Source organism: Procambarus clarkii, chromosome 1 (genome assembly GCF_040958095.1).
Source record: "Procambarus clarkii isolate CNS0578487 chromosome 1, FALCON_Pclarkii_2.0, whole genome shotgun sequence".
In the NCBI taxonomy this organism is placed as follows: Eukaryota; Metazoa; Arthropoda; class Malacostraca; order Decapoda; family Cambaridae; genus Procambarus; species Procambarus clarkii.
In genome coordinates this window covers 22,399,629-22,425,617 of record NC_091150.1, presented here as the reverse complement: position 1 = coordinate 22,425,617, position 25,989 = coordinate 22,399,629, and the positions used below count along the sequence as shown (strand labels likewise).

At 49.1% G+C, this 25,989-nt stretch overlaps 2 protein-coding genes across 5 annotated transcripts in view; one reads left to right on the top strand and one right to left on the bottom strand.

The window, feature by feature from the left end:
• LOC123753850 (uncharacterized) overlaps positions 1–25,989 on the bottom strand; it is a 490,864-nt gene that overhangs the window by 218,688 nt on the left and 246,187 nt on the right. The window lies entirely within an intron of this gene.
• LOC123753931 (coiled-coil and C2 domain-containing protein 2A) overlaps positions 1–25,989 on the top strand; it is a 227,823-nt gene that overhangs the window by 36,350 nt on the left and 165,484 nt on the right. For all 4 annotated transcript variants that reach the window (XM_069321189.1, XM_045735932.2, XM_045735922.2 and 1 more), the window contains exons 5-6: positions 11,918–12,007; positions 24,465–24,602. In XM_069321189.1, coding sequence (XP_069177290.1) covers positions 11,918–12,007; positions 24,465–24,602 — 228 coding nt within the window. The remainder of the gene's footprint in view (positions 1–11,917; positions 12,008–24,464; positions 24,603–25,989) is intronic.

Below are 25,989 nucleotides of genomic sequence, written 5' to 3'. Positions count from 1 at the left end.
AAAATGACGTTTCATCACATTCAACTCTGTTTTTTGTTTTTTCTGGGGGGGAAGCCCCTATGGCTCCCTGGAGCTATCCAGACTGATAAGGATATCCCTAACTTTGGCATCAGTTGATGTGGGTGGAGTTCTAGGCCTACCGGGGACCACGAGCCAGAACCTGGCCCCCTCTAGAGAGGCAAGGGGAGCAATGGCCTATAGAAATACGCATGTGATTATGGAGCATTCTATCTCTGAAATCAACTGGGACAGGCACCCAGAAAGGTAAGAGCCTCAAAACAAACCCCTGTTCTGGTTAAAACAACAAAAATAGACAAGCAAGTGGACAGAACTCCCTAATTGAAAACGAGCAAATGAGCAAGACGTCATCTGGGCCGCGCCACATGTCTGCGCAGCTTCCCCCCCCCCCCCTCCCTGGGAAGGGGAAGGGCGAGCCCCAGACCCCCGCGCTGGCGATCCGCACCCCAGTTCTCCGGCTGATGGGATATGGCAAGGTCGTGTGGCTCCAGCTCCAGACTCTTGTGCTGTGCTGTCCCCTGTTTCATTACTGCTGTTATGGTGGTGTGCGAGCTGGGAGTAATATTCACAGGTACTCAGTTTGCATGTGCGTAGGGTCACCTTCTCTGAGTGCCCTGTAAGTACTGCCTTTGGGGGTTGGGTTTCTCTTCCAGAAGTCACCTTGGGTCTACCTCTGTTGGTTTTTTGCTGCTTGGCGATCATGTTCAGCTTCATGTGTTAGTTCCTTCCCTGTCGGCTGCACTTGTGGCTGAGGACTTGCTCGCGCATGGCCTGTTGGCTTTGGTCCTGCGTTTCTTTTCCCTCCTGGAGCAGTCTTCGGATTGGCTTGAGGAGAATGTGGAGGCGCTTGGGGCCGTTCCTGGGTCTGGCGCCTTGGTCTCGGCTGCTCGTGCGTCGTCTGTGCTTTTGAAGCTGTTTGCGCCGATCTTGCAGGATGCGCTGTCGCGGTTTTTCACTGTGTATCTTGCGTGTCGGCAGATGGTTTTCCCTTTCTCCTTGGAATCCGCTTGGGCCCTGGCTCTTAGGTTGTTTTTGTCCCTTGTTGTTTGCGACCTCAGCAGTCAAGCCGTATATGCGGGCGGCTTCTTCCAGCTGCCACCCGATGTCTGACTTGTTGGTTCTCCTGGGGTCCCAGGGTGGTTCTTCCTGGAGGGGTCGTGCTAGGGCTTGCGGTTCCGCTCATCGGGGTAGGCCTCAGATGCCGGTTTCAGAGCCGGTGCTGCCTTCAGTCCTGGCTGTGCCTGGTCGTCGCGGTGATCGCTTTGTGTGCAGGTTGGGTTCTCGTAAGGTGCATCGGCCCTTTCACGGTTTACCTCATTGACAAGGCTATGAGGGGGAAGGCTTGCTCTGTTCGCTCACTCCTGATCTAATGATTCGTTGGCTTTTCGGGTTGTTTCTCATGGCCTACGGTGGCATTGGGTGGCTCCTCCTTCGGGAGGGGAGAGGGGGATTCGGGGCCAGCAGGGTAGGCCTCTTCTCCTGCGCTCTGTTAGGTCGTCTTGGAGTAATTACCTAAGAGTAGTTACAGGATGAGAGCTACGCTCGTGGTGTCCCATCTCCCCAGCACTCTTTGTCATATAATGCTTTGAAATTACTGACGGTTTTGGCCTCCACCACCTTCTCACTTAACTTGTTCCAACCGTCTACCACTCTGTTTACAAAAGTGAATTTTCGTATATTTCTCCAACAGCTTTGTTTCGTTAGTTTAAATCTATGACCTCTTGTTCTTGAAGTTCCGGGTCTCAGGAATTCTTCCCTATCAATTTTATCGAATCCTGTTATTATTTTGAACGTAGTGATCATATCGCCTCTTTTTCTTCTATCTAATAGTTTTTGCATATTTAATGCCTTTAACCTCTCCTTGTAACTCTTGTCCTTCAGTTCTGGGAGCCACTTAGTAGCATGTTATTGCACCTTTTCCAGTTTGTTGATGTGCTTCTTTAAGGATACATACAACCGCTGCATATTCCAGCTTTAGTCTAATAAAAGTCATGAACAATTTCTTTAGTATTTCTCCAGCCATGTATTTAAAAGCAATTCTGAGGTTAGAAAATGTAGCATAGGCTCCTCGCACAATATTCTTAATGTGGTCCTCAGGTGACAGTTTTCTATCTAGAACTACCCCTAGATCCCTTTCTTTGTCAGAATTCTTTAAAGATTTCTCACATAATTTATAGGTTGTGTGGAGTCTATGTTCTCAAATTCCACATTCCATAACATGGCATTTATTCACATTAAATTCCATTTGCCAAGTGTTGCTCCATATACTTATTTTGCCCAGGTCTTCTTGAAGGGCATGACAATCATCTAGGTTTCTTATCTTCCCTATTATCTTAGCATCATCAGCAAACATGTTCATGTAATTCTGTATTCCCACTGGTAGATCGTTTATGTAGACAATGAACATTACCGGTGCAAGAACTGAACCCTGTGGTACTCCACTCGTAACATTCCTCCAATCCGATACCTTGCCTCTGATTACGGCCCTTATTTTTCTGTCAGTTAGGAAATTTTTCATCCATGTTAGTAGCTTACCTGTCACTCCTCCAATATGTTCCAGTTTCCAGAACAACCTCATATAGGGAACTCTGTCGAAAGCCTTTTTAGGTCCAGATAGACATAGTCAACCCAACCATCTCTTTCCTGTAAAATCTCTGTGGCTCGATCATAAAAACTGAGCAAGTTCATTACACAGGATCTTCCAGATCGAAAACCATACTGTCTGTCTGATATTATATCGTTTTCCTCCAGGTGTTCTACCCATTTAGTTTTAATTATTTTTTCCAATATTTTGACTATTACAATTGTCAATGATACAGGTCTATAATTAAGGGGGTCTTCCCTGTTTCCACTTTTGTAGATTGGAACTTTGTTAGCCTTTTTCCACACATCAGCTACAACTCCTGTACACAGGGATGCCTGAAAAATCAGTTGAAGTGGAATGCTTAGCTCAGGTGCACATTCTCTCAGAACCCATGGTGAAACTCCATCTGGACCAACTGCTTTGTTCTTACTTAGCTCCTTGAGCATTTTTTCCACTTCATCTCTAGCCCCTTAACTGTGTTGCCTCCAAATATGACACCCCCACAGTGCGCTGGAAATAAATTCTCTGGAAAAATTCTTTTTTTCTTTTTAAAGTGTCAGAAACCCCTCCCTCAGTATGGGTATGTAGAAAAAAATCGAAATTGTACTTACTTTGGCTGCTATGGGGTCCGTAAGTTGGGGCGTGACGTCATCATTCCCTGTTCGCCCGTGACGTACGCTCCCGGGGCCAGTAGGGCGCTCGGGGCGGAGCACGCGAGTTGCCGCAAATATATTTTCGTTCATTTTTTCGCACAGTTCCAAATACATTTTATTTGTTTTTATGTGCTAATCCTATGTATAGTGAACACGTACACTATATTATGGCAGTAAAACATCCGTACTGTCCGAAGACACTGTGTTACGTGCATGACACTTGTGTACACATGTGCAGCACATATTTACTATGTATCATGCTAATTTATGTATATATACAATCTATTTACACACTATACACTGTCACACACTATATACATTCACCATCAACACATTCAGAACACCTCGAGTGAGAGCAGCCACACCCAGCCAGTCTCCCTCACTCCAACATCTTACTCGCCAACACTGCTCCTCCCACTATACTGTTATAGTTCTTATTACACATGTTATATATACCTATCTACATGTTTTATTTACCAAAACTATGCAAGTAATCCGATATTGTGTCCAAACAGTACAGTGGCCACCATACACTGCATGAAAAATCACACAGCCGACGACGCTACGATTACGTCGCCTCCCTCACCAAAATAGCTGCTCTCAACATTCTCCTGTTGCTGTTCTTACACTATATACACACACTATATATACCCATGTACATATGTGTTGCCCATAGCGAACCACTAAGCTAGTATGGTGAGCAAAACAAGAGTGGCAGCCACACACACACAATGAGGCTACCTCAATTCTCGCTCTCCCTCCCTCACCAAAATTCCTCCTTCCAGAATACTATGCACAACGCTAATTATAACCACAATCCTGCTATTATCACAATCCTGGTCACTAATTCCTGTAAATGAATAATTGACCACGTGTTTATTTTGAAAAGGAACCTAAGAAATCATTTGAAGATTCCTAGATGGACAAAATAATGCTGTGGTGCTGTGGCTAGCGCTGTGAACATCGTGAACAGTATTGAATCACTGATATTTGAACATTGTACCCAGTCATTATCACACTCAGGCTCTTCTATAACACTATCATGGCTAAATAATGCAAGTTATATATATATTTTAACATTATTAGGCGATGCTGTGGTCACACGCTGAACAGCAGTGCCGTGCGATCATGCTGCGAGCGCCAGCCTTGGTTGCTCACACACTACTGAGGCTCCCACACCCAGGAATGTGGACCACGATTTTTTTTAAAGATGGCGTCTGTTTACAAGAGCCCTGATGAAGCTGATGTGAACCCCATGTAGCCGCGGAAGTTTTGAATGGAACGTGAAAAATACAAATACCCAGAGGCACGATGCGCAAACCAGACGTGAGCCTGCAGGCGCGTTGCGCAGTTTAAGGGCTAGACACCTCTATGTGCTCTACGTTGTTCCCTGGAATTCTTATTGTGTCTGGTTCCCTAAAAATTTCATTTTGTACAAACACACTTTGGAACTTTTCGTTTAGTGTTTCACACATTTCCTTTTCATTTTCCGTGAATCTATTTCCCATTTTCAACCTCTGAATATTATCCTTTACCTGCAATTTGTCGTTTATGAATTTGTAGAATAGACCTGGTTCTGTTTTACATTTGTTTGCAATCCCTTTTTCAAAATTTCTTTCTGCCTATCTCCTCACTGCCATGTAGTTGTTTCTCGCAGCTTTGTATCGCTGGTATGTTTGGGGGTTTGGCCTCTTCCTGTATTGATTCCATGTTTGTGTCTTTTGGTCTCTGTCCCTCTCCCAATTTCTATTGAACCAATCCTGTTTCCTAGTTCTGCATCTCTGTTTTGGTATAAATTTTTTTGTGCCTTTATCATGTATTTCACAAAACTTGACATACATCTCATTCACTTCCTTGTCTAGCATCAAGTCTGTCCAATTATACTCACTAAAAATTTTTCTAAGGTTGCCATAATGTCCTCTCCTGAAGTCAGGTTTTTCAACTGCTTCAACCTCCTTATTTTCTTCCATATTATAACGCATTTCATACTTTATTCCCAAAAATACATGGTCACTTTTACCCAAGGGAGGAAGGTACTGAATGTCAAATATCTCTTCCTCCTTCCTGGTAAATATCAAATCTAGCATGGAGGGAACGTCCCCTTCCCTCATCTTCGTAGCTTGTTTAACATGTTGATGCAAGAATGTTTCCAGGATGAGGTCTACAAATCTACAGGTCCAAAAATCTTCTGTTTTAGCTTCATATGCTTCCCAGTCTATGGATTTCAAGTTGAAGTCACCGACTATCAACAGTCGTGATCTATCGTTATCCGCTCTCGCTATAATCTCTCTCATTATTGTTATAAAACCTTCGCGTTTACTATTTAACTCCTCCTTTGACTATGTGCTGCTTGGCGGTGGACTATATGCATTTATGATCATTAGTTTATCATCCTCATGGCAGATCTCTAGTGCTAGTATGTCAACTTCTTGTGGATTGGCAGTCATTATTTCTTTCACCTTTAGGTGTTCTTTCACCAGCACAGCAATGCCACCGCCTTTCCTAATTTTTCTGTCCCGTCTCCAAATTGAGTAGCCCCTTGGGAATATGACCTCATTCAAAATAACATCTTCAAGTTTTGTCTCCGTGAGTGCTACAATGTCTGGTGTCTGCAGCTGTATTACATCACTTAACTCCAGTATCTTCAATCTCACTCCATCTATGTTGGTGTATGCAATCTTCAGGAACTTGTTCCCCCTCTCCTTATTCTTCACTCCCCCTCTCTCTATTGATTTTGTTGGTTTGCCTTTATGTACCACTTTACTGGTCTGCCTACCCCTGTCACTTTGTAGAAAAAAGAATTGATTTCTTCTTCATTCCTGCTCTCATTTAAACTTTTTGCCTCGGCGAGGTTCAGTTTCAGCTTCTCTCTGTCTTCTTTTGATAGATCTCGTCTTAACGACCACACTTTCCCATCCTCATCACTTTGTAATTTTCTAGCATTCCTGAGTACTTCTTACATCTGTTTGGCACCGTTTAGGGTGATCCTCAAAGGTTGATCTTTCCCTTATACGGATTTGCCTATTCTCCTGTAGTCGCACACATTCTCTATGGTAGTAAGACCTTCTACGAGGCCAACAATTTTATCTACTTCTTTCGCTTCTTCTACAGCTCTTTCTGACCTAGATGTTATCTCCTTTTCTTTGCAACCAAAAATTATCAGGAACTTACTCCGATCAACTGTGTTTTGCACCAACTTCGGATTAGATGCCAATTCCTTTCTCACTTCCAGCCTAATGTTTGTTTTATCCTGGTTGCTGCTGTGTTTGGCTTCCTTTAGTGCTTCTTCAATTTTTTCCTTCTCCTTGGTCACTTGTGCATAGGTGAGTTGCATATCTTTCTTGCACTGTTCTATTCCCTGAAGTGAGCATGAGCGTGCTTGGACGTGTTCGAAACAACAACGTCTCGGGTGGGTTTCTCGCCTGTTTCCTGTTTCGAAACGGGACTGTGCGGACCTGCGGTTCATTATAGACTTGTCCTGTCTAAACCCCTGGGTTTCTTGCCTCTTCTTTTGGATGACCACTCTGTCCCAGGTCCGGCTTCTGTTGGAGCTAGGCAATTGGATGGTATCCCTGGACCTCAAGGATGCATATTGGCACGTCCCAATTCATCCAGAGTTCAGGGACTGGCTCGGGTTTGCTGTGGAGCATCAGAGTTACTGCTTTCATTGTCTTCCTTTCGGTTTGAATCTGGTTCCTCGCACGTTCACATGCCTTACCCGGGTCATGGTGGCCCGTCTGCTTCTGTTAGGTGTTCGGGTGTTGGCTTACCTTAACCAATGGCTGGTTTAGGCTCCCAGTCGGTTCGTATGTCTGCTCGCCATGGGTTTGGTGCTTTCCCAGCTAGGCAGGGTCGGGTTCCTGGTGAACTTGCAGAAGTCCCATCTGGTTCCCTCCCAGGTTCGAACCTAGCTGGGTCTTGTGTGGGACTCTCAGACTGCTTTCTTGTCTCCTCTTCCGGAGTCTCTCCTTCGGCTGTGGTCCCGCATGCACTTGTTTCTGGAGGACTCCCGGGTCATCCGGCGGTTGCTCAAGGGTCTGTGCAAGACTACAATAGCGTGATGCATCAAAGGAGCAAATCTACAAGGGCCGTGCCAAGGGTTCGAACCTACGTCCGAGAGGATCTCAGACGCTTAGTCAATTAAGGCAGTGTCTGGGATCCTCTCAGACGTAGGTGCGAACCCTCGTCACGGCACTTGTGGATTTGTTTGTCTGTGCGAGATCCTGAACTTTGGGATGATGGTCAAACCGGGTTAGGTTTGACTTCGTCGGCTGTTCTGGGTTCCTTTGGGGACGTCCCTTCCACCTCTCTCGCGATCGCTGGGTTTGACCCCCCCTGGGGCCTTTCATCAGCTGCTGCGTCGCCGGCTTCATCTTCGGGTTTTTCGGGATTCAGTGCCTTGGTGCCTACCCGAGTCCTCACTCGATGTGTTCATGGACATGTCGTCTCTCGGCTGGGGTTTTGTAACCAGTGCTCACCCAGCCGGCCAGGGGCAGTGGGGTCCGTCCTTCCGTCGGGCCCACAGCACAGTGCGGAAGTTCGCGGAGGTGTGGTTTGCGCTTCGGAGGGTTCGGGTCGCCTGCAGATTGACGATCTGGCTCAATTCGGACTGCTCCCTGGTGGTTAATTGCCTGAACCGTGGGGGTTCGATGCGGTCCTTGACTGTTTGGAGCTGGTCGCTTTGGGTGACTCGTCCTCTGAGTTCTCGGGGTTTGGCTCTCCTGGCTGTTCACGTTCGTGGAGCGTCCTACGTCCTGGCGGACGGCCTGTCCTGGTTTGTTTTCCCTGTCCATGGAGTGGATGGTCAATGCTGACTCGTTCCGTTGGCTCTGCGGGACGTTCGGGCACCCGGAGGTGGACATCTTCGCGTCAGCGTGGTCGAAGCGTCTTTCGGTATATGTAGCGCCCTTTCCCGACCGCGAGACCGTTGGGATCGATGCTTTCCGGCAGGACTGGTTGAGGTGGGGGTTCCTGTACCTCTTTCCCCTAGTTCAGCTGTTGCTCCAGGTCCTGGCTCGCTTGGAGACTTACTACAGGCGAGCAGTCCTCTTGGCCTTATGGTGGCTGGCCCAGCTGTGGTTTCATGCGCTGCTTGCCCGGTGTTGAAACCTGAAGGTTTTTCCGTGGCACCGCCTCTTTCAACAGGTCGGCCTGGGTCGTTATGAGAGTGGTTTGCTCTTCTCCTCAATTCTTCACGTTTTATAATTTTAACTTGGGTTTACCACCATCTGTATGGTGATCAGGTGGCTTCATTGATGGTGTCCCACCTGCGGGCTTCGTTTCAGTGGCAGTGTGAAGTTTCCTGGCGGTCGTTCCATTTCTTTTTGACTCCTCATTGTTGTACTTTGCTTTCGGTTTTGGTGTTGTGCTTTCTCTCGTGATTGTTCCAGGACCGTCATCTTATGCCGAATACTGTCGCCTCGTTATAGTGGGGCGCTGGCGGAGCTGCTGCTGCAGCTTGCTTTCAGTATAGATGTCACTTCTGGGCCGTTTCCCAAGCTGCCTCATGCATTGTTTCACCTCCGGCCTGCTCATGGTAGTAGTAGCTCATGGTAGTATTGTAACACTGTAAAAGTGTTTGGTTTAGTTTATTTAAAATATATATAGTACATGAGTCAGAGACAAGGATTTGAGAAGGCGCCAGTTTGATCGGCCTGAGACTCACACCTCTAAGGATTAATGACCTCAAGTGACCTGAGGTCAGATCATGCGAATTTCACCTTGCTTCTGCTAATCTTATAATTGGAGCTTGGTAGCCTTCAAACATGCCGACGTTTAAGGAGTGGCTTGGTAGAGTGCCTGAGGCTATCTTCTTGTGGACGGAGTTAGTTACTAGGTTCCCCAATATATACTCGGAGAGCAGAGCATATGGACAGCATTAACAGATAGACCAGGCAGTAGAGCAGAGGAGGACAACAGCCGAGACAGGCTGTCGGTCGGACGGGGGTGACGCTGCCTGACAGCTGCAGACTCCCCCTCCCCCTCTATCCAGCTATAGGCAGACACTTGGTGAGTTGAACATTAAGGTGACTTGGTCGTGTGTACAAGTGTTGTGTGAAGATCAGGGGCAGTCAAATTGTAGGGTTCTCAAATTCTTGGATGATGGCTCACTTTGAATATTAATCTTTAACATTTTAATTGAATGGCTTAATTTATGATACTTATCATGTGAAATATAATTGAATTTATTATTTAAATGGTCTTTAACTTTGTTCCCTAGAGTTTTGAGTTGAGGTGAGAAAGCCTCTGCGGTTACTGGGTTCTTGATTTTAATGAGTACATGTTTGGAGTTGATACATGGTAATAACATCTTTTGAGAATATTGTGATACAGACAAGTTCCATTCCTTGTCTTGTATGTAATGGTCTAGAATGGATGATGGCAGCATTTCTACTTCTACTATCTACTCTTCTACTTCTACCTATCTACTCCTCTCCCTCCACCCCTCTCCGAACTCTCCCTTTCAACTAATGACCCTCCGCGCTCCTCCCACCTCTCTACCTCTCTCACCCCACACCCTCACTAATTACTTCCTTATTCATTTGTTTCCTTTCCTTTCTCTTAGACGTTTGTGGCAGTGAACTGTGTTCTAGAGTTCTCTCTAGAGTTTCGGGTAGCTGATCAAGTTACGGCACCTTGTAGTCTTAGCACCTAGGTAGTCAAATACCTAGGTTACAAGGTGTTGAACGAGAGAGGTTGCCTTAGGAACTCTGGAGGGGCTCTAGAATAGTTAGCTAACTGGGGACGGGATAACGGACTAGAGAGAGCTGTTTCCCCCGGCCTCGTTAGTTAACTGGGGGTTGGAATAATGGACAAGATAGAGCTATTTCCCCCACCCCCCGTTACAGTATGGTACAGGGTAGCTCTCCTATCCTTCTCCTCAGTTAATGGCCCCTTCGATTCAAGATTGTTTTTCCATGGTTGTTTATGTTGGCATTGGCTTCTGAGGGTCGGTGAGCTTCATGCTCTCCTCTGGTGCAGGGGTTTTTGCTCCTTTGGTCTTGGTAGTCGGTTTGTTCGGTTGCAGCCTTCTGCTCCTTTTCTGGTGAAGAACGAGACAGCTGCTTTCTGGAGGGGTCCTTGGGTTATTGATGCTTGGTTGGTCAAGCCAGGGGTGCATCATGTCTTGTGTTGGATTGTGGCTCTTCGCTGTTACCTGCGCGCTTCAGTTTCTGTGACCAGGGATGTGCTCTTGGTTGATCCGGTTTCCTTGTTCCCTGTTCCAGGGCTTGGGTCTCCCAGGTTGTCCACAGGGTTATTAAGTCTAGCCAGCCTGCAGTCTATCCTTGTGCCCATGTCATTAGGAAGTTTGCTGCAATTGGCTGCCGTGTTTGGCTACATATTGGGCTGATATTTGGGCGGTGGGATTTTGGAGGTCGAACAGGTTCCTGGCCTCCCAATATTTGGTTACGGTTCCTGGGCCTGGGCATTCTTGTGTTGCTTTTGGTCGCGGTTGCAGCCTATTGTCTTGACTTTAAGTTGAGGAGTGTATGTCGGCCGGCTCCTGGGTAAGTCCCTCTTTTCCTTATCTTTGGTTATGTAGCTCCAGGGAGCTGAAGGGGCTCCCCACAGAAAATCAGCACTGAATGTAATGAAGCGCCATTTTCTGGGTGAGCACCAGAGGCTCCCTGGTACCCTCCCTCCCTCAGGTCGATTATTTTTGCATTGTTTTGTTGCTTAGCCTCTGAACTGAAGTTTTGAGCAGCCGGTGTGGAGGGTCTGGGGCGTCACACTCCACTGCCGGTGCGGCATGGAGTGATATTTGCTTGTTTGCTTGTTTGCTTGGGAATTATGGGAGTTCTACCTCTGTTTAGTTTTTGGTTGCAATTTTCTTACCATGGGGGGTCTATTTTGTTATGCCTACCTTTCTGGGGGCCCTAACCCCGGTTGATGGCAGGTAAAGTGAACCCCCAACCACAGGGGGTTTTCCAAGGTCATTGCTCCCTGTGCCTCTCTGAGGGGGGCCAGGTTCTGGCTCGTGGTCCCTGGTAGGCTGAACTCCATTGACTAAAGCCCTGGTCTAATGTATTGCATATTAGCCTGATAGCTCTAGGGAGCCTCCGGGGCTCACCCAGGAAATGGCGTTTCATTACATTCAACGCTAGTTCTTTGCTCCTCGCGGAGAGCTCCTCACTGAGAACTCGGATATCGCTTTTGAGGGGATCCAGGTCACAACTAACCCAACTCATGTCCTCATTCATGTGTGCCCTAAACCTGCCCATATCTGAGGCGACCGAGTTCCTAACTGGTAAAAATCATTGTCTCATAAAAACCGTCGCCTCACTAACTTGATCCACAATGTTTCACATGTTGGCATCACCCAGGTTCAAAGACTTGATATCTACTTGGGAAAGAGTAGGTATTTCAGTGCTGCAATGAACATTGCAGCATATGTTCATTGCATTGTGGCACCAGACTCTTCCTCTAAATTCCAGGTAAACAAAGAGTGGAACAGCTGCCATTAAAATGGTCCAAAATAATTGGGATTTGGCATGATGTACCTATGAGACGAGCATTTATTATTATGGGCAACCAAGATTATATTGCTTTTAGAATAAATCAATTAATTATATACCATCATAGAATAGTATTTCAGTGATTTTACCTATATAAATTGTGTCTGTGAATTCTAAATAACTTGGTTTTCTTATCCTCTTAATAGGAGTCTTACATGGGAAATATGGCTCAAAATCTACCAGGTCCCCCAGAGAGGGAAGTGCTAGAGAAGACACAGGGGAAGATGCCATTGATGGTATGTAGCAATTTTCTTTGTATTTTTTTGGTATTTACTTTGTATTATTCCTTGAGAAAATATCATAACCATTCTTATTCTGAGTGGATTCTTTCTTTGCCCCTTCTGTGTATTTTACATTTTGACATTGGTTTCTGAGCCCTGTTGGCTCCCTGAATCAATTATGCACTGTTCAGTGTCACACTACTAAGTGCATAGCTCTATTTTCCTACAGGGGACCAAGGGCCAGAACCTGGTCCCCTCAGTGAGGCGTAGGGAGTGATGGCCTATGAAATCTTTAAATGTAAAATTATTCATAATTGCCACCACCAGGGAAGGCACCCAGAAAGATAGGCGAACCAAAACAAACCACTGCATTGTTAAAAACGAGACCATAACCCTAAAATTGCCAAAAGAACTCCCAAGAATGAAAAAAAAATTAAAATGTTTATGCTAGTTCGCCCCACCTGTTCCCCTCGTTTGGGGGAAAGTTAGAAGGCAAAGCGGGTTAGCTTTGCCTTCTGGCCCACCCACCATCAGTTCTATTCTGATGTGTGCCCTGGTTACCTCATCACTCTGGCTCCAGTCTCCAGTTTTTCGAGTGGTGTTTTGTCTTTTAGGCTGGTAAACTCCTGTCTCACGCACAACACGAGTGTTGTGCGCTTACTAGGGCTTAGTAAGGCACTTACTCGTAAAGTAAGCGGTGGTTCGTGGCTGTCTATCTTCCTTAGGGATGGGAGTGTTTTTGGCTGGTGGAGCGCACTTGGATTTACACAACCAGCTATTCAATTAACATATAGGCGCGCTGACATTTCTCCCTGGTTGCTCATTTTTTGGGATTTGGTCTTGAGGGCTTGGGGCTCTTCAGTCCATTGCTGTTTGGGGCTGGTTGCTTCTGATAGCTTGTCTGCCGAGTTCTCTGGGTTTGCATATCCGTGCCATACATGTTTAGGGAGTGTTGTGAATGTACCAGATATACCTGCTCATTGTTGTAGTCTCTCTCAAGTTATCTTGCTTCAAGTGTGCAATGGGGAAGAGATGGTGTTATCAAATTAAAAAATAATCAATGAATGTAATGAAATTTCCTTTTCTGATGGGACACAGTTGCTTTTGTGCTATGACACTGGTGCTGCCAAACTGTAAGGCGTGAAAAACCCACCCAAGACTACCAGAACTGAATCCTGAAAAAACTGAACATGTAAGTGACAACTCAAGATGCCTTGCAAACAAAATGGGACATGAATGTAATCCTGCCATTAGCAAGAACCACTGTACCAGGAGAACATGGTATAGTGCTTACAACCAGCCATGATCTAGAAGGTAAACTATGCTCAAAAAAGTCCTGATAGGGGAACAGAGTCCTCCCCCCAGCATCTGGGTCTATCATGGCAGGGAGAGGGAGGTCATCCTGGCATCCCTGCACAGGTCAAACAAAGCCAAAACTTGAGCAAGCAGCAACCTGGGACTTCCAAAGTTGACTAGAAAGCTGAAGAGGAATTTTTTGGGTCCAAACCAGATCCCCAGCATACAAAGATGTTGGAGAAGCACTGAAGTCAGTCTGGTGAATATTCTTGGAGTTAGGGTCAAACCAAACTAAGTCACACACAAGGTCAACACTGCATCCTGCAGGAGTGGAGTAAATGGCTGGGATAAAGTGACTGAAAACAAGGAGTCAGTTGCCAAAGAGCCGAGACTGACACGCCTGTCCTGAGAAGATTTTCTATACATCACAAAACTTTAGGTGTTTACCAACCAGATGCAGGCTTTATGGTCCACTACAGTCAAAGCCAAAGGCAATTTAAGCACTTGGATGTGTAGCTGCCAAAGCAATTCATATTGCAGGTAATAGAAAGCACAAAAAATGGACTACATTTAATTCATAAATAATAATTCATATTGATGGGGAACAGACAGCCAGAGTGTATTTATACATGTTAGGCTTATATCAAGTTCCCCCCCCCCCCCCACTCCTTCCCCAAGGTCTAATTACTGACCCCCAGGATGTAGCCCCATGAGAAGTTGACTAACTCCTAGGTTCGTACTTACTGCTAGGTGAATATGGTTATTAGGTGATAGGAGACATGCCCAATCATTTCAGTCCTGCCTGGGATTCGAACCCAGAATTCTGAATTGTGAATCGAGACTGAAACTGACTGTACTACCGGGATCCTTAATTTGACTACAATGTGTCTGCACTTGAATGAACTATATGGGGCAAAGCCATACAAAGCGTTACAGTGTGGAATTCGTTCCATCTGTCCAGCCCCAACATCCCTATTAAAAAAAAATTAATACATATGCCAGGACACATTTGCATTAGGAAAAATTGCACCTGACTCAGGAAGGGAGTCCTTGCTAGTGCTGGATGCTGGTCCTGTAGGCCTACTGTGAAACCGTACCAAAAACTTTTGAATCTTTGTTTGTTTCTTCGTTGTGTGCTGCTTCATTATAATATCTTTCATGCCCTTTAGGTGTAGATAATAATCTGCCAGCTCTTCATCATCAGTCACTTCTCTGACACCATCCCCCACGACTGACACCACCAGACTTCTCTGACTCCATCCCCCACCACTGACACCACCAGACTTCTCCGACACCATCCCCCACCACTGACACCACCAGACTTCTCTGACACCATCCCCCACCACTGACACCACCAGACTTCTCTGACACCATCCCCCACCACTGACACCACCAGACTTCTCTGACACCATCCCCCACCACTGACACCACCAGACTTCTCTGACACCATCCCCCACCACTGACACCACCAGACTTCTCTGACACCATCCCCCACCACTGACACCACCAGACTTCTCTGACACCATCCCCCACCACTGACACCACCAGACTTCTCTGACACCATCCCCCACCACTGACACCACCAGACTTCTCTGACACCATCCCCCACCACTGACACCACCAGACTTCTCTGACACCATCCCCCACCACTGACACCACCAGACTTCTCTGACACCATCCCCCACCACTGACACCACCAGACTTCTCTGACACCATCCCCCACCACTGACACCACCAGACTTCTCTGACACCATTCCCCACCACTGACACCACCAGACTTCTCTGACACCATCCCCCACCACTGACACCACCAGACTTCTCTGACACCATCCCCCACCACTGACACCACCAGACTTCTCTGACACCATTCCCCACCACTGACACCACCAGACTTCTCTGATACCATCCCCCATCACTGACACCACCAGACTTCTCTGACACCATCCCCCACCACTGACACCAACAGACTTCTCTGACACCATCCCCCACCACTGACACCACCAGACTTCTCTGACACCATCCCCCACCACTGACACCACCAGACTTCTCTGACACCATCCCCCACCACTGACACCACCAGACTTCTCTGACACCATCCCCCACCACTGACACCACCAGACTTCTCTGACACCATCCCCCACCACTGACACCACCAGACTTCTCTGACACCTATCCCCCACCACTGACACCACCAGACTTCTCTGACACCATCCCCCACCACTGACACCACCAGACTTCTCTGACTCCATCCCCCACCACTGACACCACCAGACTTCTCTGACACCATCCCCCACCACTGACACCACCAGACTTCTCTGACACCATCCCCCACCACTGACACCACCAGACTTCTCTGACACCATCCCCCACCACTGACACCACCAGACTTCTCTGACACCATCACCCACCACTGACACCACCAGACTTCTCTGACACCATCCCCCACCACTGACACCACCAGACTTCTCTGACACCATTCCCCACCACTGACACCACCAGACTTCTCTGACACCATCCCCCACCACTGACACCACCAGACTTCTCTGACTACCATCCCCCATCACTGACACCACCAGACTTCTCTGACACCATCCCCCACCACTGACACCACCAGACTTCTCTGATACCATCCCCCATCACTGACACCACCAGACTTCTCTGACACCATCCCCCACCACTGACACCACCAGACTTCTCTGACACCATCCCCCACCACTGACACCACCAGACTTCTCTGACACCATCCCCCACCACTGACACCACCAGACTTCTCTGACACCATCCCCCACCACTGACACCACCAGACTTCTCTGACACCATCCCCCACCACTGACACCACCAGACTTCTCTGACACCATCCCCCACCACTGACACCACCAGACTTCTCTGACACCATCCCCCACCACTGACACCACCAGACTTCTCTGACACCATCCCCCACCACTGACACCACCAGACTTCTCTGACACCATCCCCCACCACTGACACCACCAGACTTCTCTGACACCATTCCCCACCACTGACACCACCAGACTTCTCTGACACCATCCCCCACCACTGACACCACCAGACTTCTCTGACACCATCCCCCACCACTGACACCACCAGACTTCTCTGACACCATTCCCCACCACTGACACCACCAGACTTCTCTGACACCATCCCCCACCACTGACACCACCAGACTTCTCTGATACCATCCCCCATCACTGACACCACCAGACTTCTCTGACACCATCCCCCACCACTGACACCACCAGACTTCTCTGATACCATCCCCCATCACTGACACCACCAGACTTCTCTGACACCATCCCCCACCACTGACACCACCAGACTTCTCTGACACCATCCCCCACCACTGACACCACCAGACTTCTCTGACACCATCCCCCACCACTGACACCACCAGACTTCTCTGACACCATCCCCCACCACTGACACCACCAGACTTCTCTGACACCATCCCCCACCACTGACACCACCAGACTTCTCTGACACCATCCCCCACCACTGACACCAACAGACTTCTCTGACACCATCCCCCACCACTGACACCACCAGACTTCTCTGACACCATTCCCCACCACTGACACCACCAGACTTCTCTGACACCATCCCCCACCACTGACACCACCAGACTTCTCTGACACCATCCCCCACCACTGACACCACCAGACTTCTCTGACACCATCCCCCACCACTGACACCACCAGACTTCTCTGACACCATCCCCCACCACTGACACCACCAGACTTCTCTGACACCATCCCCCACCACTGACACCACCAGACTTCTCTGACACCATCCCCCACCACTGACACCACCAGACTTCTCTGACACCATCCCCCACCACTGACACCACCAGACTTCTCTGACACTATCCCCCACCACTGACACCACCAGACTTCTCTGACACCATCCCCCACCACTGACACCACCAGACTTCTCTGACTCCATCCCCCACCACTGACACCACCAGACTTCTCTGACACCATCCCCCACCACTGACACCACCAGACTTCTCTGACACCATCCCCCACCACTGACACCACCAGACTTCTCTGACACCATCCCCCACCACTGACACCACCAGACTTCTCTGACACCATCACCCACCACTGACACCACCAGACTTCTCTGACACCATCCCCCACCACTGACACCACCAGACTTCTCTGACACCATTCCCCACCACTGACACCACCAGACTTCTCTGACACCATCCCCCACCACTGACACCACCAGACTTCTCTGATACCATCCCCCATCACTGACACCACCAGACTTCTCTGACACCATCCCCCACCACTGACACCACCAGACTTCTCTGATACCATCCCCCATCACTGACACCACCAGACTTCTCTGACACCATCCCCCACCACTGACACCACCAGACTTCTCTGACACCATCCCCCACCACTGACACCACCAGACTTCTCTGACACCATCCCCCACCACTGACACCACCAGACTTCTCTGACACCATCCCCCACCACTGACACCACCAGACTTCTCTGACACCATCCCCCACCACTGACACCACCAGACTTCTCTGACACCATCCCCCACCACTGACACCACCAGACTTCTCTGACACCATCCCCCACCACTGACACCACCAGACTTCTCTGACACCATTCCCCACCACTGACACCACCAGACTTCTCTGACACCATCCCCCACCACTGACACCACCAGACTTCTCTGACACCATCCCCCACCACTGACACCACCAGACTTCTCTGACACCATCCCCCACCACTGACACCACCAGACTTCTCTGACACCATCCCCCACCACTGACACCACCAGACTTCTCTGACACCATCCCCCACCACTGACACCACCAGACTTCTCTGACACCATCCCCCACCACTGACACCACCAGACTTCTCTCACACCATCCCCCACCACTGACACCACCAGACTTCTCTCACACCATCCCCCACCACTGACACCACCAGACTTCTCTCACACCATCCCCCACCACTGACACCACCAGACTTCTCTGACTCCATCCCCCACCACTGACACCACCAGACTTCTCTGACACCATCCCCCACCACTGACACCACCAGACTTCTCTGACACCTTCCCCCACCACTGACACCACCAGACTTCTCTGACACCATCCCCCACCACTGACACCATCAACTGCCACCAGACTTCTCTGACACCATTCCCCACCACTGACACCATCAACTGCCACCAGACTTCTCTGACACCCCCCTTAACCAAAGACACCAACCTCTATCATCAGACTTTTCTGACACCCCCGCCCCCACGACTGACACCACCATTTATTATGAATTCTTCATTTTGACTATGGAATACGATAGAACGGTGTTATAAACAACTGAAATGGTAACGTTTTTCTCAGCTAATTTATTGAAAAAAGCAGAGAGTGAGTGAAACATCCAGGTGGCAGCAGCCGGCACCAGCCATGTGTTGCCAATTACTGTAGCTGAGATCTCACCACCACTGACACCACCTGCTTCCCCTGACAACAGCTTCCACCACTGACACCACCTGCTTCCCCTGACAACAGCTTCCACCACTGACACCACTTGCCTCCCCTGACAACAGCTTCCACCACTGACACCACCAGTTTTTCTGACAACACTAACTCCACCTGCCTCCAATGAGAATAACCTCCAATACCTGCCCCCTGACACTAAACCCCAACTACTGACACCACCTGCCTCCCCTGACACCAAGCCTCACCAATAACACCACCTGCCTCCCCTGACACCAAGCCTCACCAATAACACCACCTGCCTCCCCTGACACCAACCCTCACCAATAACACCACCTGCCTCCCCTGACACCAACCCTCACCAATAACACCACCTGCCTCCCCTGACACCAACCCTCACCAATAACACCACCTGCCTCCCCTGACACCAACCCTCACCAATAACACCACCTGCCTCCCCTGACACCAACCCTCACCAATAACACCACCTGCCTCCCCTGACACCATTTTATCATCCTTCAACCATTTCACACTGGAAACAATGGGTAAGCAAAATAAAACACTGTATAACTGTTTACACTTTGGTGAATCATAGTTGATGACAGCCACCTCTGATGCTCGGTCTCGGTAACCGCTTGAGCAAACAATCCTCACTTAATCGAACATCTGTATGTTCCACTGAACATTTAATACCGAATTCAATTTGTTCGGATCATCCAGGAATTCGATAGAGTGGGGTTCGTTAGAGTGAGGATACACTGTACCTGTGTATGACCAAGTCTGTCACTTGTCTGAGGTAAACAATGAGTTATCTGCCAGCCAGGTGAGAGCTGGGACCTCATACTGAAGGTACTGAGCCAGTGAAGAACAGAGGTGCCATAGGCACAATCACAGAATACTGTATAAACATCAGTGGTCCACAGTTGTTCAACATCCTCCCAACGAGTATAAGAAATATTGCCAGAACAAAAGTGAATGTCTTCAAGAGAAAGAACTGGATAGTTTTCTTTTAAGAAGTGCTGGGGCACACTGGGATGTAGTGGATACATGGGCTTGCAAGTCAATCCGCGACTTACAAGCAAACGACTTGACTTGCAAACAAGGTCGCACCTCATTGAGGTGCGACCTTGAGCACCTCAATGAGTGCTTGTTTGCCCCTGCTCTTTCCTGGGATGTTAGTGCTCTGCAGCTCCATGTGAAGGTCCCCCTCCCTTTTGTCTGCGCAGGTGGCCAAGGATTTGCACGCCCGGGGCTTCTTGGCTTCGGCCTTACGCTTCTTTTCCCTCCTGGAACTGTCTTCGGACTGGCTTGGGGAGGATGTGGGGGTGCTCGGGGCCATTCCGGGGTCTGGTGCCTTGAGCTCGGTGGCTCGCGCGTCGGCTGCCTTGTTAAAGCTGTTTGTGCTGATCTTGCGGGATGCAGTTTCCCAGTTTTACGCTTCTTGGCTCACGTATCGGCAGGTGGTGCTTGCCTCCTCTCTGGAATCAGCCTGGGTCCTGGCTCTTTGGATGTCTTCGCCCTTTTGTCTACTGCTTTTTGCTAGTTGGGCCATGGCGCAGTATATTCAGTCTGCTTCGTCCAGTTGCCGTCCTATGTCGGACTTGTTGGTTCTCCGGGGGTTTCGGGGGGGAAGGGGACCTTCCCAGAGGGGTTGTGCCAGGGCTCGAGGTTCCTCTCGTCGTGGTAGGCCACTAGTGCCAGTTTCGGGATTGGCTCCGCCTTCGGACCCGCCTTTGTCTGGTCGGCGTTGTGTTTGCCCTGTGCGGGGCTTTAGGATTTTGTAAGGGGCGCCGGCCATTTTGCGATTCGCTCCATTGACGGGCGCTTGCGTTGTTCGCTCATGCCTGGTCCCATGATTTGTGGGCGTTTCGGGTTGTTTCCTTCGGCCTGCGGTGGCGTTGGGTGGCCCCTCCCCCTTTGTGGGGTTCGATTCTGACGGGGTAGGCCTCTTCTCCTGCGCTACGTCAAGTCGTCTTGGAGTGGGTTTGCTTGGGCGTTGTCGAAACGACGTCGTCCCTCAGATGGGTTTCCCGTCTGTTTCCAGTGCCGAAATGGGACTGTGCGGACCTGCAATTCATTCTGGACTTGTCCCGTCTGAACCCCTAGGTTCATTGGCCCTCTTTTTGGATGAATATGCGGGCTCCTGTTGGAGCCGGGTTCTTGAATGGTGTCCCTGGACCTCCGGGACGCTTATTGACACATCCCAATTCATCCGGGGTTCAGGGACTGGCTCGGTTTTGTTGTGGGGCATCAAGGTTACCGCTTACATTGTTTCCCGTTCGGGTTGACCGTTCGGGTTGACCGTTCGGATTGAATCTGGCACCTTGTGTGTTCACATGTCTTACACGGGTCGTCGTGGCCTGTCTGCATCTTTTAGGTGTTCGGGTGTTGGTCTATCTCGACAACTGGCTGGTTTAGGCTCCCAGCCAGTTCAGTTGTCTGCTAGCCAGGGATTTGGTTCTTTCCCAGCTCCCCAGGTTCGTGTTCTTGGTGAACTGGAGGAAGTCCAAACTGGTTCCCTCCCAGGTTTGGTCGTGGCTGGGTCTTGTGTGGAACTCTCAGACTGCTTCCTTGTCTCTTCCTCCGGAGTCTCTCCTCCGGCTGCGGTCCCGTTTGCGCCTGTTTCAGGGAGGACTCCCGGGTCACCAGGTGGTTGCTCGAGGGTTTGTGTGGGAGCCTGAACTTTGCAATGTTGGAATTCCCGCCGGGTCGGGTTTGGCTTCATCGGCTGTTCTGGTTCCTCCGGGGACATCCCTTCCGCCTCTCTCGCAATCGCTTGGTTTGACCTCTAGGGGCCTTACATCAGCTGCTGTGTCACCGGCTTCATCTTCGAGTTTTTCGGGGTTCAGTGCCTTGGTGCCTGCCCAAGCCCTCGCTCGATGTGTTCACGGACGCGTCGTCTCTCGGCTGGGGCTTTGTGACCAGTGCTCATCAGGCTGGCCAAGGGCAGTGGGGTCTGTCCTTCCATCGAGCCCACAGCATGGTGCGGGAGTTCGCAGCGGTGTGGTTTGCGCTTCGGAGGATTCGGGTCGCTCGCGGGTCGACGATCCGGCTCCATTCAGACGGTTTCCCGGTGGTTCATTGCCTGAACCAAGGGGGTTCGATGAGGTCCTTGGCTCCTTGGCGCTGGTCGTTTCGGGTGACTCGTCTGCTGAGTTCTCGTGGTTTGGCTCTCATTTCTGTTCATATGCGGGGAGTTTCCAACATCTTGGCCGACAACCTGTCCCGTTTCGTTCCCCTCTCCACGGAATGGATGGTCGACGCTGACTCCTTCCATTGGTTGACCAGACCACACACTAGAAAGTGAAGGAACGTCGATGTTTTGGTTCGTCCTGAACCATTCTCGAGTTGATTGTGATCTTTCAGTTGGCTCTGCCGGTTGTTCGGGCTCCCCGAGGTGGACCTCATCACGTCGGCATGGTCGCGGCCCCTTTCTCCGATTGCAAGGCCGTCGGGGGTCGATGCCTTTCGGCAGGACTGGTTAAAGGGGGGGATTCCTGTACCTCTTTTCCCCGGTTCAGCTGTTGCTCCAGGTCCTGACTAGCTTGGAGACCTACCAGGGGAGAGTAGTCCTCTTGGCTCCTTGGTGGCCGGCCCAGCCATGGTTTCAAGCGCTGCTTGCCCGGTGTCCGAACCCAGAGGTTTTCCAGCAGCTCCGCCTCTTCCAACAGATCGGCCGGGTGCATCATGTGGCTCCTTCGATCTTCTCGAGTCCTCGCGTATGGTCTTTTTGACTTGAGTTTTTCATCATCTCTATGGTGATCAGGTGGCGTCTTTGTTAGTGTCCCACCTGTGGGCTTCGTCTCGGCAGCAGTATAAAGTCTCCTGGCGGTCCTTCCGGTTCTTTTTGCGTCTTCGTCATTGTGCTTCTCTTTCTGTTAGGGTTGTGTTGTCCTTCCTCTCTTGGTTGTTCCAGGACCATCACCTTATGCCTAACACTGTCGCCTCGTATCATGCGGCACTGGCAGAGCCGCTTCAGGTTGCTTTCAGTATTGATGTTACTCCTGCGCATTTCACAAGCTGTCTCGGGCATTGTTTCACCTGCAGCCTGCTTATGCGCTGCCTGAGCTGTCCTGGTCATTGGACAGAGTGCTCTCTTATCTTTCTTCTCCTCGGTTTGTTGTGGCCCCTTCGGTTCAGGATTGTTTCTCCAAGGTTCTCTTTCTGTTGGCAGTGGCCTAGGGGGGTCGGGTTGCTGAGCTTCATGCTCTCCTTCAGCGCAGGGGTTTCTGCTCTTTCAGTCTTCATGATGGTTTTGTTCGTCTGCAGCCGTCTCCATCTTTTCTAGCAAAGAATGAGACTGCTGCTTTCTGGAGGGGTCCCTGGGTTGTTGATGCTTGGTTGGTTAGGCCGGGGGTGCATCATGTTTTGTGTCTGGTTGTGGCTCTCCGCCGTTATTTGTGCGCCACGGCTTCTGTGTCCGGGGAAGCGCTTTGGGTTGATTCCGGTTTCCCTTCTTCCCTGTTTGTGTGTTCGGGTCTCCCAGGTCGTCCGCCGAGTTATTAAGGCTAGCCAGCCTGTGGTCTATCCCAGTGCCCATGACATTCGTAAGTTCACTGCTCTTGCTGCCGTCTTTGGCAACATATCCTGGGCTGAAATTCGTCCACTGGGTTTTTGGCGGTCGAACAGGGTCCTATCTGCTCGTTACCTTGTGAACGTCCCTGGGCCTAGTAGGGCCTGTGTCGCTTTGGGTCGGTGGTTGCAGCCAGTTGTCTAGACTTCGCGTTGAGGAGTGAGCAGTGACCGCATTCCGGGTAAGTCTCTACAGTATTCTTTTCCTCTGTGGGTATAGCTCCAGGAAGCTGAAGGGGCTTTCCCCAGAAACCCAGCGTTAAATGTAATGAAACGCCATTTTCTAGGTGAGATCTGGAAGCTCCCCGGTATCCCTCCCTCTCTCCGGTCAGCGTTTTTTTCGCGTGTTTTGACATCCAGCCTAAGAACTGAAGGGTGGATAGCCAGCGTGAGGGGTCTGGGGCTCCCCCTTTCCCTTCCTGGGGATTGGGGAGCTGCACAGACATGCAGACACAGGCTGCACTGATTGGCAACGTGTGACATCATAATCGTTTGCTTGTTTCATTTAGGGGAGTTCTATCCACTTGTTCAGCTTGTGGTAGCAGTAATTTCACCAGAATAGGGGTTTGTTTTGGAATGCTTACCTTTTCTGGGTGCCTGACCCGGTCGATGGCAGACATAGAATGCTTCCAACCACACGGGGGTTTCTATAGGCCATTGCTCCCCTTGCCTCTTCTGAGGGGGGGCAGGTTCTGGCTTGTGGTCCCCGGTAGGCCCATAGAACTCCATACACATCACTGATGGCAAAGTCTGACATTAGCAAATCAGCCTAGTAAGCTCTGGGGAGCCTCTGGGTCTCACCCAGAAAATAGCGTTTCATTACATTCAACGCTGGTTTTTTTTTTATCTTACAGAACTCTTGTAATAGTCATTGTTGAAATTTTGGCTAGTGTATTGGTACTTAAATATGTGATCAGGATCAGAATTTTACCATCCAAATGCCAGTTATTCTAAGATTTTCTACTTTAGGTTGTTCTCTATACTAATTCTATTGTTAAATAACTTCAATTCAGTACAATGTGTTTCATCTTAAAATATTACCAAGTAATGGGTATTCTTTCCCAATAAAGTGTATTTTATAGTGTCCTTAACATTCTGACTACTTTCCTTACCTGCACATAGATGAAGAGAGCGAGATGTCAGCACTGGTGGCGTCTCGGATGCAGCTGGTGACCCGCACGGTTCCTGCCACATACGTATCCTACCATGAGAGATGTGCAAATGATGAGGCAACACTCTTTGTACCTTCCATGCTACCAAGTTAGTACAGTATATACTAGATCAAATCTTGTTATAGGTCATTATGAAGTTGTGCAATGATTGGGGAGCTTACAGTACTTTTAAACTTAAGTGTTTAATGAACAAAAAGTGACAATATATAGAACCGTGATGACCAAACTTCACATCAGAAAGTGCAGAAACGACAATGTTTCAGTCCTTCCTGGACCATTGTCAAGCCGTTTGAGAAAACAGAGGAAGGTACAGGTAAATATAAGGTAAGAGTGTGAGGTGAGGAGCTGGTAAGAGTAAGGAAATAATAGGATGAATGTAAGAATAAGGTAAGATTTGGATGAATGAAAGAATTAGGTAAGAATAGGATGAATGTAAGAAAAAGGAGGAGGTTAGAACAAGGGAAAAGATAAGAATAACAAAATATGGTAGGAATAAGCAACTTGGGCAAAGCTTAAGTCAAATAACGATTGTTAAGAAGGTTAGAGCATTTAAGTATGTACATTCTAACCTTCTTCCTTCCAATCCCTCTGGAGTTTTGGGGCACTCGCCTTCACAACCATCCCTCGCTCTGAGCCTTGTGTTCGGGAGGACACCTTCTTCTCTCAGATATTGTCCGAGGAGTTTGGTTCTGCCCAGGTGCCTTTGTGGCAAACTTCTGGGTCTTAGGGGGAGCCCAAGGAGTGTCAAAAGGTGTCTTTTAGCCCTTTGGGAACTTTGGTTCCCTCTGCAGAGGGTCTTTTGCTGCAAAGGGATTATTTTTTTTTTATCCTCCCTCCATGTAAGAGTTTAATCATTCAGGTGCTATCCCTCAGATTTGGTTCCGAGTCCTGTTTGATGCTTCGGAGTTGTCTTTTCACAGAGTCCATCTTCACGCACCGCACCTTCAATGTGGATTTGCTTTGGTACTTCCTGTGGAACACAGACCTCTTTAGATGATACACCCTGTCTCTCTTGAGTACGGGACTGTCTCTGCTTATTGGTTGCAGTACGAGGTCTTGGGTTCATCCGTATTGGCTGAAAACCCTCTTTTTTCTTAGGGGCTTGGCAGGGGTTCTGTTGAGCCCACGTGCTTGATTAGCGGGAAGTGAGTTCCATCTTTCAAATGTTCTCAAGTAGAGCTTCTTTAACTCTGTTCTTGAGTTGTTTGTTTGCTCCTCTCTTCCTACCTCCTTCAGCTTTGTTCTGCTTACAGCACCATCACCATCTAGTTTTGGACCTACCCTGGGTAACTCAGTGCTTGGTTGTGAGGCTGTGCAGAAACCTGAATTTTTCTTGTGTGATCTTCCCATTGGACAGAGTTTGGTTGAGGGCTCTGTACGGGTTCCACTAGTGCCACCTGTCCACCACTGCCGGGACCAGCCAGGTTTGGGCCCTGGCTGCCCACTGTCAGATTGCTACACCCAGGTCAGGTGCA